This window comes from Suillus clintonianus, assembly GCF_016758775.1.
Source record: "Suillus clintonianus strain FC179 chromosome Unknown DEU56scaffold_39, whole genome shotgun sequence".
Taxonomy (NCBI): domain Eukaryota; kingdom Fungi; phylum Basidiomycota; class Agaricomycetes; order Boletales; family Suillaceae; genus Suillus; species Suillus clintonianus.
This window is the reverse complement of record NW_024539263.1, coordinates 122,209-135,845: the sequence shown is the minus strand read 5'-3', so window position 1 is coordinate 135,845 and position 13,637 is coordinate 122,209. Positions and strand designations below refer to the sequence as shown.

General features: G+C 48.8%; 5 protein-coding genes across 5 annotated transcripts; 2 read left to right on the top strand and 3 right to left on the bottom strand.

The window, feature by feature from the left end:
* The first annotated feature begins 767 nt into the window (after positions 1 to 767).
* DEU56DRAFT_805931 (batten's disease protein Cln3) lies at positions 768 to 3,089 on the top strand. Its single transcript, XM_041353317.1, has 11 exons — positions 768 to 961; positions 1,014 to 1,196; positions 1,244 to 1,434; positions 1,487 to 1,553; positions 1,609 to 1,678; positions 1,730 to 1,829; positions 1,880 to 2,149; positions 2,247 to 2,267; positions 2,316 to 2,408; positions 2,471 to 2,694; positions 2,750 to 3,089. Exons 2-11 carry the CDS (start codon positions 1,082 to 1,084, stop codon positions 2,964 to 2,966), a joined length of 1,368 nt encoding a protein of 455 aa, XP_041208064.1. The 5' UTR covers positions 768 to 961; positions 1,014 to 1,081; the 3' UTR covers positions 2,967 to 3,089.
* Positions 3,090 to 7,076, bottom strand: DEU56DRAFT_805927 (fungal-specific transcription factor domain-containing protein). The gene is made up of 13 exons (XM_041353316.1): positions 6,857 to 7,076; positions 6,731 to 6,807; positions 6,646 to 6,673; positions 6,278 to 6,581; positions 6,203 to 6,214; positions 5,515 to 6,150; positions 5,442 to 5,451; positions 5,295 to 5,386; positions 5,139 to 5,247; positions 4,871 to 5,086; positions 4,612 to 4,817; positions 4,406 to 4,549; positions 3,090 to 4,338 (listed from the first exon to the last, which is right to left on the bottom strand). Exons 1-13 carry the CDS (start codon positions 6,970 to 6,972, stop codon positions 3,169 to 3,171), a joined length of 3,120 nt encoding a protein of 1,039 aa, XP_041208063.1. The 5' UTR covers positions 6,973 to 7,076; the 3' UTR covers positions 3,090 to 3,168.
* Positions 7,077 to 7,645: 569 nt separating this feature from the next.
* DEU56DRAFT_805917 (TB2/DP1, HVA22 family-domain-containing protein) lies at positions 7,646 to 9,160 on the bottom strand. The gene is made up of 4 exons (XM_041353315.1): positions 9,046 to 9,160; positions 8,841 to 8,996; positions 7,718 to 8,774; positions 7,646 to 7,668 (listed from the first exon to the last, which is right to left on the bottom strand). The coding sequence occupies exons 1-3, from the start codon at positions 9,075 to 9,077 to the stop codon at positions 7,985 to 7,987; spliced, it is 978 nt and encodes a 325-aa protein (XP_041208062.1). The 5' UTR covers positions 9,078 to 9,160; the 3' UTR covers positions 7,646 to 7,668; positions 7,718 to 7,984.
* A 140-nt stretch (positions 9,161 to 9,300) lies between these two features.
* DEU56DRAFT_737456 (uncharacterized protein) lies at positions 9,301 to 10,657 on the top strand (the record flags this gene model as incomplete). The annotated part of the gene is made up of 6 exons (XM_041348585.1): positions 9,301 to 9,418; positions 9,473 to 9,518; positions 9,577 to 9,683; positions 9,719 to 9,791; positions 9,847 to 10,081; positions 10,136 to 10,657. 6 exons carry the CDS (start codon positions 9,301 to 9,303, stop codon positions 10,655 to 10,657), a joined length of 1,101 nt encoding a protein of 366 aa, XP_041208061.1.
* A 1,152-nt stretch (positions 10,658 to 11,809) lies between these two features.
* DEU56DRAFT_737389 (velvet factor-domain-containing protein) lies at positions 11,810 to 12,978 on the bottom strand (the record flags this gene model as incomplete). Its single annotated transcript, XM_041348581.1, has 5 exons — positions 11,810 to 11,956; positions 12,012 to 12,188; positions 12,246 to 12,621; positions 12,680 to 12,796; positions 12,848 to 12,978. 5 exons carry the CDS (start codon positions 12,976 to 12,978, stop codon positions 11,810 to 11,812), a joined length of 948 nt encoding a protein of 315 aa, XP_041208060.1.
* Between the last annotated feature and the right edge of the window lie 659 nt (positions 12,979 to 13,637).

The window sequence follows — 13,637 nt, the reverse complement described above, 5'->3', positions numbered from 1 at the left end:
CATGAGGGACCAGCGTTGCTTCTGATGCGGATTAATTTCAACTTGTCATTCTTCTGGTGCGGGACCTCACCCAGACCAATTCAGCCTATAAGAGGATTCATAGTGAGATTCTTGCTCTGGTCATGACATGAACGCACCTTTTGTCCGAATGACAGTACTAGATATACCAGGATATCGACAGTTTTTCGTACTAGCTTGCCCACTCCAATCGTACAGCACCCCAGCATAGGCGACGACTGCCAAACCGTAGACCAGATTAGATCAGGTCATCACCCGACTAAACATCCACAAATCCATCAAATAGCTGAAAACGCGACACGAATCAATGGACGGCCACCAACGGTGCTCAAAGACTAGGGTCATAGTATTCGAGGATGGATGTGAGCGAGCTTGCAAATTTGGTGGACGATGGCGTTCGTGCCAGATATACCACCATCCAGCGCCTTAATTTGGCTAGCATTAAGGGAAGATATTCGTCGCTGTTTTGAATGATTGAAGTGATGAAAATAGGTGTGAGACGCACCGGATAGCCTACTACTAGATCACTTGACTGCATGATACCCCCGGGTTCCGGAAGGTGGAAGCGGTTGGTCGCCCATAATTAAATCGTGACTTCGAGTTATTTGATTATCGTGGCGGTTGGCAGGCCTCCCAACTAGGATAGTACGGTCGCTGCGTCAAACTTGAAGGAGCTACTCACTGACCCCCTTTTTAGGGGTCAGCTGAGATTCAGGCAGCGAGGCAACATGTGTTACTTAACCAAGTGTCGTCAGCGCACAGTATTTCATGATATTGATATCTGAGCCTTACGGTGCTTTGGAACTTCTTCAATCTATACGCTAGAACTCTTTTCCTGCCTACAATTTCCACTGGCAAGCCGGTGCTCTCTCGGAGATGTCAGTTGAACCACGCAGCGCGGCCGCTCTTCATACCGAAGGTGGATCCGTTATACCAAGCACAGGTCAGTGTCTGATATGGATGGCAAGTGGTGTGAGCTTGATTGTAGCAAAAAGCTTTCCAACTTGACGGCATGGTCACAAGAAGCCTCCGCCTCAGGCTTGGCTGAGCTAGAATCACCTTCATGACACCACTTTACATTGAAACCCGTACTGATAATTTGGCTTGTTCGGCAGGCAAGAAACGATTGTCTTTGAAGCTTGGAGTTTCTTTCTTCCTCTTTGGACTCATAAACAATGGTGTGCCATTTTTGTTTCTTCAAATGGTTGTTCTCATCATCGTAAAGTACTCTACGTTATCATTCTTTCGGCTGCGCTCGACCTCGTCCCTCCATCAACACCCAAGGGCATCATTGCCTTTTGTAATATTGCTCCAGCCTTAATCGCGAAGCTCGGGTGGCCGTACTTTCTCAAAGGTCGCATACGTTATGCCCGACGCATTGTCGGCTGCTGCACACTAAGCGTTATAGGCATGCTGGTAAGTTGACACCGGAATTACCTTGCAAATCCACAATTCACGCATGATACAGGTCGTTGCCTTCCACGAAAGCCTGTTTTCGAGGCTGCTGGGAATATGTCTTGCGTCGTTTTCGTCGGGTGGGTTTACACATCCGCCAGCACACCTCTTTCTCACATGAACCTCAAATTATAGGTCTGGGAGAAATGACCTTTTTACAACTTTCGACAACATATAGTCGTTCCGCAGGAGGCCGAAGCGTCGGGTTCGCATTGTCTTATGCTTTGGGTTATTCCATGTTGATCCCACTTGACAGGTACTTTGCCTCAGGTACTGGAGCTGCAGGTATTGTCGGAGCGTTCATGTGGTGGGAACTCAGGGGCCTGGGTGTCCGTACGGGTGTTGGCATCTCAGCGGTAATAATATAGATATAGCGGCCAGAACAATTGCTCATATTTCATCACAGGTTCTCCCATTCACCCTTCCTCTGGCATACTTTTTTTTGCTTCCTCGTCCAGCAGCATTTATTCATCAGTCATCTTCTGCATCATACACGCTTGTTCCCGCTGACGACCTTGAGACTGAGATTGATGATGATCTGTCTGCTCAAGATGACGTAGAATCTCGTGTAGAGACCAAGGTTACCGCTGGCTTATCAGCCGCGGATAAATGGCGTCTAGTCAAACCGATGCTATTTAAGTATATGCTTCCACTATGTGAGCAGTCTTTATCAATCGTGATTCCTATGTCTCATAATTAATCACTAGTCTGCGTTTATACCGTAAGTAGCCGATGTTCTGCGCAGAGCCTGCATTCTGACTTGCACAACCTAGTTTGAGTATACCATCAACCAAGTACGTTATCCCTATCTCTGTGCTTCTAGTCTTTCTGAACACATGCAGGGTGTCGCACCAACTTTATTATACCCCGTTCCGTCGCACGGCCTCATCAGCAAGATCATTCATTCTGTCCGCGACTACTATCCACTTTGGCAGGTCCGCATGATCATCCGATGTGATCCCTGAACACGTTCTGATAACGTTCCTTTTACAGCTAGTTTACCAAACAACGGTTTTTTTTCTCTCGTTCAAGCATATCTCTTGGCTTGAAAACTCTTCCGGCCCATCTCCTCCCTGCTCCAGCTATCATTCAGTTCGTGATCCTGCTTTTACTGGTCATGGAATCCGCTGTTGGGCTGCTTCCGGAAGATCGTGCGGGAGGAAGTATATTCCTCGTTTTCGTGCTCATCAGCATTGAAGGCATCTGTGGCGGTTTGGCATAGTGAGTCCTATTTTTATCCAGACAATTACTGGTGATCTGATTGATTACTCGCTAGTGTCAACGTGTTCTATCGCATTAATCAAGAGCAACCGGATCCAGCCTCGGCGCACAACCTTGAGCTCACAAAGCAAGAGCGAGAGTTTAAGATAGGTTCTATTGGTTTTGCTGACAGCTCGGGGATTTTACTGGCTTCGATTCTCGCCGTACCTACGGAAATGGAACTTTGTAGAGCGCAAGTTGCAAGGGGGAAATACCTATGCCAGGGACTCTAGGTCTATGGGTGCCCCTTCGGTAATTGAGCTGCGGAGGACACATGTTATATTTATTAGGTACATGGGGCCAGATATAGCTTATACACAACGTTTTGAGAAGTAATGATACATTGTGCTGGGGGTAACAAGAAACTGAAAAGAATGCAAAGTGGCCAAGTGAGAGCGCTAAGCATAGATCAAGTGGGTGGAGAAGACGCATGCTCTACGTCGGCCGACCTGGCGAACCGACGTAAACATTGAATGATTGCCACGTCTCTTGCAGATGGTGCTGTTGGGTAAGCGACGAGTATTCTGCACCGGGTGCAGGGGGTTGTTGGGAGGTTTGGTACTGGTTGTCATAGCACGATGATTGGTAATACATAGTGCTTCCCTGCGCCTGATACGACTGCTGTGCAGATTCCCAAAATGGTTGGGAAGGTGTTGTGTTGTAGTCACCAGGAGCGTGAGGGTCCGCAGTACTGAAGGACGATGATGGCATGTATGGATCATGGGTATAATGACCAGGCTGTTCCTGGCTATAATATTGGTGTTCCTGTGGTGGCGGATCGGGACGACGGTGCTGATGCTGATGCTGGGGATGTTGTTGGGGATGTTGCTGGGGATGTTGTTGGGGATGTTGCTGGGGATGTTGCTGGGGATGTTGCTGGGGATGTTGCCGGGGATGTTGCTGATGAGGGTCCGCATGGTACTGGGTATTGCCAGGCTGGTGATGATGAGACTGTGGCGGCGGCTGAGCGTACTGGGGCTCATGCTGATAGCGTTGGCCTTGACTTCCAGACGAGTACATAGATTCCTGGCGCTGGTTCTCGCTTTGATAAGACTTCTGTGCCTCGACTGGCTGAGAAAAACCATGCGACGAGGCGGAAAAATGGTCATGATATCCTTGTGCCAGCTGGGTAATTGGATGCAGCTGGTGCTGGACCGGCTGGGCTTGGGATGTGCCCTCCTGCATACTGGCCATTCCGCTTCTTTCCTCAACAGACGCCGCAGGTACCATGAAGTCGTCGTCTTCAGTGTAATACGCGTCTCGTTGAGCATTATAAAGCTGAGCATTGATATCGCCATCGAAAGTGCTCCACTGCTCGCGCAGCGATGGATGAATGTTGCTAAATGCCTGCGGGGGAGTAGCTTCTCCCTGCACCGGGGGAGATTGAGTCAGATTTATGCTGTTTGGAGGTGAATGGCTGGATCGTCCTGACGGCGGTGGCATGGGGGCCTTCGTAGCGACCTTGTTGATTTGTCCACTGAAAATCGAAAGTTCATCCTTCGACTTCTTTGGACCAGTGTTCGAGAAAATATCTCGTCGAGTCACAGTAGGAGTGGCAGTACTATATGCTTTCTCAGCTTTCTGCAACAACCTCTCAAGGATAGGCTGCCAATGTGTCGCCATCAGCATTCATTGTCTAGTGTTCTGTATGCCAATGCTAATGCTGACGTACAAGGAATTTTCCAGCTCGACCTCCGAAAACAGACGCTTCCTTGAAAAGATCGATAGCGCGCCGCAGTTCGGTCAAGGCTGCAGTGGTGATCTTGGACCGGGAGCCGCTTCCGGATGCATGCGTAACGACGGAAGACAGCAAAACCTGAGTATTAGTAGACCATCAGCATAATATTCAGGATGGATATGTCAGCAAGATGTGCTTACGGACGAGGAAAACGCGTGGGTCCATAGAACCCAGAAGCGGGCGATCTGTGCTGGGAACAAGTCGAACTGCCTACGAAGACCGCTAATCAGCTCGCAGGCACTGCGGTACCCTGCAAGGAACGATGGAGCATATGGGCTGATCATGGGGTTTGTGGGGTTGTTCGATACAGCTTCCGCAAAAAAGCATCGATGAATATATAGCAAGGCTGCAACAAACTCAGAAATTACTTTGATGTCGGACTATGCTAGGGTCACTTACTAAGGTGCCGGTAGTTATGGGGCATGTAATGCTTCATTGCTTCCCCAAGTTCGGCGCCTTCTCTGGAAGGTCGCTGAGCGTATTTCGGAAGCTCCATGTCGCGAATCTTGCGATCCAGTTCGATGACAACAGAATATTTTGGTACTTTTGCCGTTTGTGCATGTTGAATGACTGCAGATATGCAATGGAAACCAAAGCGAGCCTTCCACGCCGGGACTGAGGTAGTTATCTTAAGGCCAACATACTTAAAGAAGAAGATAGTACCTACAACTTAGTAAAACACTTCCATCTTCATCCACTGTGGAATCGGGGTCATTGGGCAGTTCACAGTCTACAAAGGGCAGATAAAACGTAGCGAGACGACCTGTGGCCAAGGACTGTGGAAGTGAGTAATAACTGACAGAGTAGCAGGAACAAGATTTACCTGCCACCCGTCTGTGATGAAGAGCTCCCAGAACAGCGCACGGCGCTTTTGTACCTCTTGCGGAGGTAGCTGCCAGCGAGCACAATCACGGTCTGGCGGTGGATGATGAGATACTTTGACCGGTAATCAAATGATTGAATTACTAACGCAGTCCAATCTATGTAAAGATAAGCACGGCGTCAAGATATGTAGAAACAAGAAACCAGTGTAAGTAACTTACACTCTGAGCCAACTTCGTTGCAAGTCCAAAAATTCCCCAGGTGCTCTCGATGCTGTTTTCTCCACTGCAAAGGCCCTGGTAAATCGCGAGCAAAGCCAGCGTCTGAATGGTTGCTACTGATGGTGGTCGGTCAAGTACGGGCTCCAAGTTTAGGGCAGCGCGCGTAAGCTTGAAATACATATCGGCTTCCTCGTTGTCTGGCGCAGGCGGCAATCTGTAGTCCGTCAGTGACCCGAAGCAGAAGATCACGAACATCAAGGCGAGTTCATGAGGACCTTTGCTCAGAGCATCATTTGCCTCGTTTTCTGCGGTCGCTGGTGGTGCCACAGAACCCGGATAGATGAGATCTGCTGCCTCTGCGTACCACAAAGGAAGAATCTCCTCCATCAGTTGCCGCTTTGTTACCGCTCCAAAGAACCATGGTGCTTGCTGGAGATACAGCTCACTCAAGTGGCGAGCTCGGTGCCATGGAGGTAGATGATTTTGAATGAGGTAGTTGAGATCGACCTCGTCATTAAACACCGGAGCCAGAGGGAAAGACTTCGACAGATGCTTGATACTGGAAGGCAGACGTTCATTATACCGCAATCTGTCGCCTGGACTAAAATTAGTCGTAGGTGGTACGGCAGACTCTCCCTGTGGCACAAATTAGTCTAGCGGTATTGTGGACAAGGCCCCCGTAACTTACGATGAGCAGACTCTAAACACGTTTTTGTGGTGCCATCAGTCGTTCTAAGGTCAAAATAAAGTTGACAATGCCCACCTCCGATCCAGCCGATGGGCCATAAAAAGTTGCAGCTCCATCGTCCCGTATGGCGAGCGTCCCAAAAGATTCGATGTATTGCGAGTCGTCATCAACCTCCTGCTTGGATTTAGCCGACGTTTCCTCATCCACAGCAGCGTGTAAATCTATGATTGATTTGATGTCAAGGAGATCTCTATGCAACAGAGGATGTTGATCGCCAGGACCGGTTTCCAAAATAGCAAGTGCATCTTCAAGTTGACGAATCCTGTCGCTCATTTGTGCGATCTTCTGATGCAATTTTTCTGTATCTGCTAGTACAAACCTGAAGCGAGGAACAAGATTGGCATGAAATTTTCAGTCACCTACATAGCTGGCAGGAAACCTACCGAGTTCCTTGACCAGTCGTAAGGGAGCCTGGCGACCACAGCCCGCATGAGTGGTATCTAATAGCAGATTGGCATGTACACATACCATTAGGACAGATAGCCGAGCAGCCTCTGCGTTTGCACGAAGAGCACGGAACCGTTTTGTCACATTTCAATTTGAGCCTAGCCGCAAGGTGTCAGAGGAAGATTTTGATGAAAACGGAGTACCGACCTTCTACATTCAGCGCAGGACATAGCACCTCGGCTTCTCTTCTGCTCCTTGTCCATGGCTTTTTGGGCCTCCCTGGAGTCAGGCTGACGAGCATTTCCTCGGGGTATTTGAGGCATAGTTTTTGACCTGGCGGCTGGCCAGGGAATAACCAAAACGCGTAAAGTTGGGCCGCAGTCGAGAGGGAAAAGAAAGAAAGGCGGAGCCTGGACCTACATTGTGCGTCCCTAACTTTAAGCCTTCATCCAATTGGTATTACACACAACGATTACATAATTTTGCTTCCGCTCTCACATTTACTATTTCATCTTCCGAGAGTCGTCCGAGCGGCGAGAGTACTAGCTAGTGCTAAAACTCCCATACCTGCGGGGCCATCCTCGGGATGACCCCTACTCACCTTGTTATCCTCAACGCCCGGCTGCGCGTTATGGTGCTGAACGCTGTTGAACAATGGATTCAGCTCTATGGAACCATGGCACGCAAATGTCCAAATTTATCAGATAAGGGTACACGTTTTCGTCATATTAAGCATACCGCCGTCAGCTGAGACGTTGACGAAAAAGTGCGTAAAAATCAAGTCATGTCATATGTTCTTTGTACACTCATCATCAGTCAGGTGAGGCAGGAGCTCAGGGTCCTTCATTCAGGGTTACTACGTTACGCTTCAAGTTGTGTTGCAAAACTAGGTATGCTTGTACGTACGATATCTGTTCAGAAGGCTCACTACCAGCCTCCAGGTCTTAGAGAGACCTCAAAACGTCACTCCTCGGCTTGTTCCGCTGCCATTTACGACGGAGAAAACGAGAAGTTACTCGGTCTGTGTTCTAGGTCTGAATCTAGAGTGTCCAAATCTGATCCTATCAGATTGCTTGGTGCCAACTTTGGAACTTTGCCGTCTATCGCACAATGTTGGCTTATGTGTACCGCCAAGCCGGCGCTCAGTCCACGACTTATGTACGTGCTTCAAACGTTCAACTGTTGATCGACCGCAGAACATGGTGCAGATATTGCACAAAGGATACACCCATGATTAGAATTACCGAGCTTAAACTGAGTATGTATACCTGTGCAAATTTAAATAAACATGACTATCCACTATGATACAGATTCCCAGCATGATCCAGCTTCCAACTAATCTGATTTTCCGCCCTTGCTTGGCGCGGCACTTCCCCAACCAAACCAGCTGACTGGCTTCCTTGCCTCAGTCTTGTCATGACCCTCCCGACCCGAGTCCCCATCAACATCATACCCCTCTGCATCGCTGGGGACGTCCACTTCCTCGAATCGCCCAACAAAGCTGGACCCACGCTCCCGCAGGTCAGAGTCCGAAGACACGCGGGAGGGTAGCTGGACGGAGCCTGAAGCAGGTGGAATCGGGATACCAGGACGCTCTGACGAATTAATGAACGCAAGCTCAGCTTCAAGCTCGCGCTTGCGATCTTTCAAGGAGCCCTGGTGACCTGCGTCAGAACGCCTTGTGAAGGTGTTCGCAGGGGTCTTCCATGCTTGGTCAGCAGATGTTCCCGCTGCCGCAGCACCTTGACGCAGCAGTGCTGTACCAGAAGCGACGATCGAAGGGCCGTACGAGTGCCAAAGCCCCATAGCAAGTCGAGCGGGCCCTGATGCCGGGTCAGCCAAAGTTGGGGGTACGCCGGTGTCTGTCACCCCGCCTGCAGGGGAAAAGTTGGCCTGTTGCTGTTGGCCAATTGTTGTAGCGAGAGCGTCCCATAAGCTGCGAAATCTTTCTTGGATGAAGGCATAGATCCGAATTTTGAAAGATGCGAGTGTCGCATCGATCTGGGATTCATGCGTGTGGAAGAATGGTTGAAGATGGTTGATATAGAGGTAGGATGAACCGCGAGTTTGTGGTAGCGCGATATAGAGAAGAAATAGGGTCTTCACGAGGTAGTAGAATGGTACCCTATTAACACGCGCAAGGGGCGTTTCAAAACCCTAGCACTGATACCATCGATGAAAACCGACTGACCATGAAACAAGCCACTCTGCAACGTACTCGACGCCGACAATACATCCAAGCACCGACCAGTACATGAGCCATCGCTCCAAATCCTCCTCGGAGGCTGGTCTCTGGGAAAGGGTTTTGTAGGACGCATAGCCAGGATAAAGAAAAACGACAACCGAACTAAACACTTGATCAATATGTAGCTCTTTTAATATCTCTGAAGACATACCTAATCATGCAAGATGTGACATAGAAGAGCATGATGTGCAAGCGCGGGCAGAACAGAAATCAGTCACTGTACTGGTACGCAGTGCGCAAGCTGGACTTTAGCTGGTGCAATAAATGCTTTGGGATGATTACATAATCATCAATTAGCATGTTCTTTTGTGCCACAGACGCGTTTCTCGTGTTTTGCAGCTTGGACTCGGACAACATCAAACGACGTTGAGCATTGAACGTTAAACTGTCTCTAACATTTTCTAACATGCCACGTAAGAAGAAGTCACTTCTTACGCATAAGAAAGTGTCAAAACAAAAATTCACAATCGGCATACCCACCGATGACGATTGGAAAACGATGAAAGATTATGGCTCGTTTGTAGGTACGAGATCTTCACTGTTTTTGCAACTTGACGTGGTGACTGTTTGAATTTCAGTTTCCGATGAAGAGGGAAACCCGCATACATTTTCCCTTCTAGAACTGTTCGTGTCTCGAAAGCTAACTTTACTGTAAGACGTAGTAAAAACTGACCTTCAACAGCGCGTTTATTCTACCGGAAGGGGTGCTTCCAGACGGTATTCACCATCCCACTGCGTATTGGATTGGCAGAATCAAACAAATTAGGGCAAGGGGCGAGGGAAATGTATGTCTCGCCACCCACTCTAGTATTATCTTCGCTCAGTCATAACGCAGGTATGGGCTCTAGTACAGTGGTATTGGTCGCCTCAAGAAGTCTCCTCCGTAATCAAATCCTTGTGAGTGATCACGGAGAATCAACATCTGTGACCGACGTATTCTGAAATATCAAAGTGATGTCAGTGGCTGCGGCCAATATGAAAAGATTTACTCAGATTACTGTGATTACGTATCTTCCGACAGTTTCTGTGGTAAATTCCCATCTCTCGTGTTGCATTATCAGTTTGAACTCTGTCTAGATCATGCGACTGTCGTGAGATACAATGAACGAGATGTCGACCAAAAGGTGTTCGACTCTGATGAGTTCTACCATCGTTTCGACTTGGAATACCGCGCTCGGAGAATCACCGTGAGTGTGCGTTAGAACTGCAATTGGAAGAGACGTTGATCATACCTTTCACAGCCGAATATCATGCTTTCTGCTTGTATCTGCGGTGTATCTTACAATCCCGATCGAGACCCAGTAATGCATTTCTGCCCGCGTCCAAGCTGTCGCATAGCCTTCCATCAAGAGTGTTTGCAAAGACCGACTCAAAGATCAAATGCAGCTGCCAGGGCTCGGATGTTCATTGAATGTTGGCCCGACACAGATGCAAAGCTAGTTATCGAAGATTTGGTCGACTCACGACCATGCCGAAAAAGGAGAAAGGGATCCAAAACTTCGATCTCAGATGTCCTTGAGGAATTTCCCGTGGAACTTGTGAAGGCGGCTCAGCAACAGATTATCAAAGGTGTGCAAGCGGGGGGCGTTGTCGGGAATGTGAAAGCGGTGGTGGCAGCTCGCCAATTGATCTACCACACCTTGCTTGATGGGTCTGATTTACCCACTGACTGGGAGGACAAGGTGGACGTCGAAGCGGCTATTCCCCCGAAGAGAAAGAGTTGTCCCGTGTTTTTGTGTCCCCAGTGCCAGAGTCTCATTTGATAGAAAGGACATTTCGGAGGGTTTCCCGCATTGATACCCTACTCATCCATCCTGCTCAGTTACCGATACCTTTTCGTTCCGCACATGCGGCTTAATCTAGACGACTACCCATGTAGCATATCGATACCACTGCATACACAGTACTAGTACATTCAGTATAACTACATAGCTAAGCAAATTACATCTAGTTCTTAGGGGCATATGACGCAATGTAGTATCACCGAAATTCTCTGAATTTACGCCCATCTCTGACTTGTCTCTGACTATGGCTATGCCCAAGAGCACGATTGCAAAGGGTACAACCACGAGGGTAAGTACATCTAATATCTGGACCCGCTTATAACAACATCTGGTCAGCCACCATACAAGATGAAATCTGCTGGTACGAAGTGGGGAATTCCTCCAGACAGTTCAGAAGATTCTACCCCAGGTCCAGCACCCACTCGGGCCACTATAACTGAAGAGCAGCCTACACGAGAGGAACATGAAGTGAGAAATAAATTCAGGTTGAGAACATCGAATTTATATGACCGCGGGGCTCTTGTCCTCAATTACAGATCTCTGAACCGGTGTCTAAGGATGTCCCGGACACATTGGGGGATGAGCTACTTGCAGAAGTTGCAGCCCCGGGTGGGGAAGGTTCTAGCACTGTTAAGCAAACGAAAGAACGAAAGAAGACCCTGCAGAAATCGAAGACAATTCCGGCTGGGACTACTAAAAGGGGCTTTGTGCGATCTCGAGCCCACCCGCGACGGGGTCGCAAAGTTATCACTACGGTAGATCATGAATGGATGGCCGATGATGAACTTGAATCGGGAGCGTTTGACGGCATGTCGACTGATGATGCTAATGCAAAGAGTGAGCTAATTTCTTCCGGATCCGGGTCATCTGACTGTCGACTCACCAATATTTGCGCCTTCGCAGTGGCTCAAATCTTTCGTGGATTTGGGTAGTGAATGTGCCAGCGCCGGGATGACGTGAAAAGCAACCAAGTCAAAAGCAAAACAGTATATATATGCTTCGATCCGTGTATGTACACATATGCTACTGCAAGATATAATGAGATTTCCGCGGGAGAAACCCAAATGAAAGATGCTAAGTCCTTTGCAAAACGTAATCGGTCCTGATCCATAATCTCACACTGCAACAAACTCAATCACACTCACTTCCGCTCTGCGGAATCCTCGTGGCTCTGCTTTTGCTTGTACGGGATGGAATGACGCTTGTCTCTGAACCCTTTTTCTTGCGCTTGCGCTCCGTCTCGCGGGTATTGAGTCGCACACCATATCTGGAGAGTTGCTAGAAATGCGACAAGCTGTCAATCGGGGTGTGCTTCTGAGGGGTGCCTGGTTACCTTTGATAGCTCTGTTGAAGGTTGTAGACCAGGAAATTCTTTGGTTGAATATATGTGGAATGGACCGCCATAGCACTCAGCCTGGACCGGCACATCTACTAGACTTGACGTGCGCGAAAAGATATCGAAAATGCGATAGCGGAGGAAGAAGTCGCCCTCAATTTTCACCGCAAGGTCCTGTATGCGTGCATGTATCATGTTAGATCAAGTTCTCGACTGTGATCAAAGACGTACAGCAAACGGAAAGACGAGAGCCCTCTTGCCTTCATAGTCTATACAAGCTGGCTGAACGAAGGTGGCACCTGAGAGTGCCGTAGTGCATTTCATGCTTTCGGGATAGGCGGCGTAGGGTGGAAGGTGGGGCAGCTTAGCATCCGACACGGGAACCCTACTCGAACTGCTTAAGGGAGGCAATTTATCTGACTGGGTAGACATGCTCGGTAAGATTGAAGGTAGCGGGTAGCCGCCAGAGGGGGGGCGAACAGGTTGCACTACTGGTGAAATTTGGGGAGGGTGACGGGGGAGGGAGCTTGGCTCCGATGAGCTATCGGGCTGAGTAGAGACTTGGAACAAGTCGACATTGCAAAGCAATCCAAGGTTTTGTATATCGCTGCGAAAAATGATGAATATTTAAGCAGAACCAGGAACGCTGGGGGGCAACAACATACTCATAGTCCTGAACTTCTTGTTCGTATTCATGATCACTACCCTCATTGTGGACGCAGTATAACTTGAGTTGGACCACTGGTGGGGGGTCTAGAGGGCGTCGGTCTACACGAGCATACCTGCATGCAAGGTCAGCCACATGGAACGAGTGAAGTAGGCACCGTTTTCACTTTCGCCCTAGGTCTGCTTTTTGTATCTCGACGAGCTCGGCACGCACGCATCTTCCCTGGAATTGACCAGAACTGAAATGAATGGGTACATTGATGTATGAGAGTGTCGTTCGACGTGTCGACTCGTGCATCATGTGCTGGCAAGCCTAGAGTGAAAGAGTGCGCGAATAAGAAGGGTCGTGTTGAAGAGACGTAAGGTTTGATAACACTAGTACTGCGAGCACTCTAAAATCGGCGTTAGCGTGTACCAAATGGTATACAATGTCCTTTGTGGAGGTCCCCCTTCCTCGCAGTAGTGGTCGTCCGACGATCTCAGTGTTATAGACGCCAAATGGGGACTTCCTTGTTACGAAATTGCTCCACCTTTTGGCTGCTCACTCTGGTGCACAGAGAGGACTGAACGGAACGCAGAAGGCATGGATGGTTTTCTTGATCCATGGATCGCTCTTCAAGCTAACAAGACAACTGAAAATGATAGCAGCTTGCTACTGGTATTCATTACCATGGCGTCATTCTCAAGCATCCATTTTACCCGGCTCTTTGGCGCACACACATGGAACCAGCAACATGGCGGGGACCCACGTGCTAATTACAACGTCGACATAGCTTTATTTCTGCCTCTCACTATCTACCAGTCGTCCTAAATCCCTTCCAAAAGGATGTGGGTTCTAGCTGGACACGTTGGAGGTCATGGGCTAGACCCCCGCCCTCCCTGGAGCTCAGAGGTAGATTCTCGATGCCAAGTGAGTAATATCCAACCATACGAAGGACACACAAACTTATGCGTCGC

Coding starts and splice junctions, on each gene's coding strand:
- DEU56DRAFT_805931 (XM_041353317.1), top strand. CDS start 1,082: ATGACACCACTTTACATTGAAACCCGTACTGATAATTTGGCTTGTTCG. Junction 1,554..1,608: donor TCTTGCGTCGTTTTCGTCGG/GTGGGTTTACAC, acceptor CTCAAATTATAG/GTCTGGGAGAAATGACCTTT. Junction 2,695..2,749: donor ATCTGTGGCGGTTTGGCATA/GTGAGTCCTATT, acceptor ATTACTCGCTAG/TGTCAACGTGTTCTATCGCA.
- DEU56DRAFT_805927 (XM_041353316.1), bottom strand. CDS start 6,972: ATGCCTCAAATACCCCGAGGAAATGCTCGTCAGCCTGACTCCAGGGAG. Junction 6,674..6,730: donor CTCGGCTATCTGTCCTAATG/GTATGTGTACAT, acceptor TGTGGTCGCCAG/GCTCCCTTACGACTGGTCAA. Junction 6,582..6,645: donor ACGACTGGTCAAGGAACTCG/GTAGGTTTCCTG, acceptor TCCTCGCTTCAG/GTTTGTACTAGCAGATACAG.
- DEU56DRAFT_805917 (XM_041353315.1), bottom strand. CDS start 9,077: ATGCTCTTCTATGTCACATCTTGCATGATTAG. Junction 8,997..9,045: donor GTCACATCTTGCATGATTAG/GTATGTCTTCAG, acceptor TCAAGTGTTTAG/TTCGGTTGTCGTTTTTCTTT. Junction 8,775..8,840: donor GCAGAGTGGCTTGTTTCATG/GTCAGTCGGTTT, acceptor GCGTGTTAATAG/GGTACCATTCTACTACCTCG.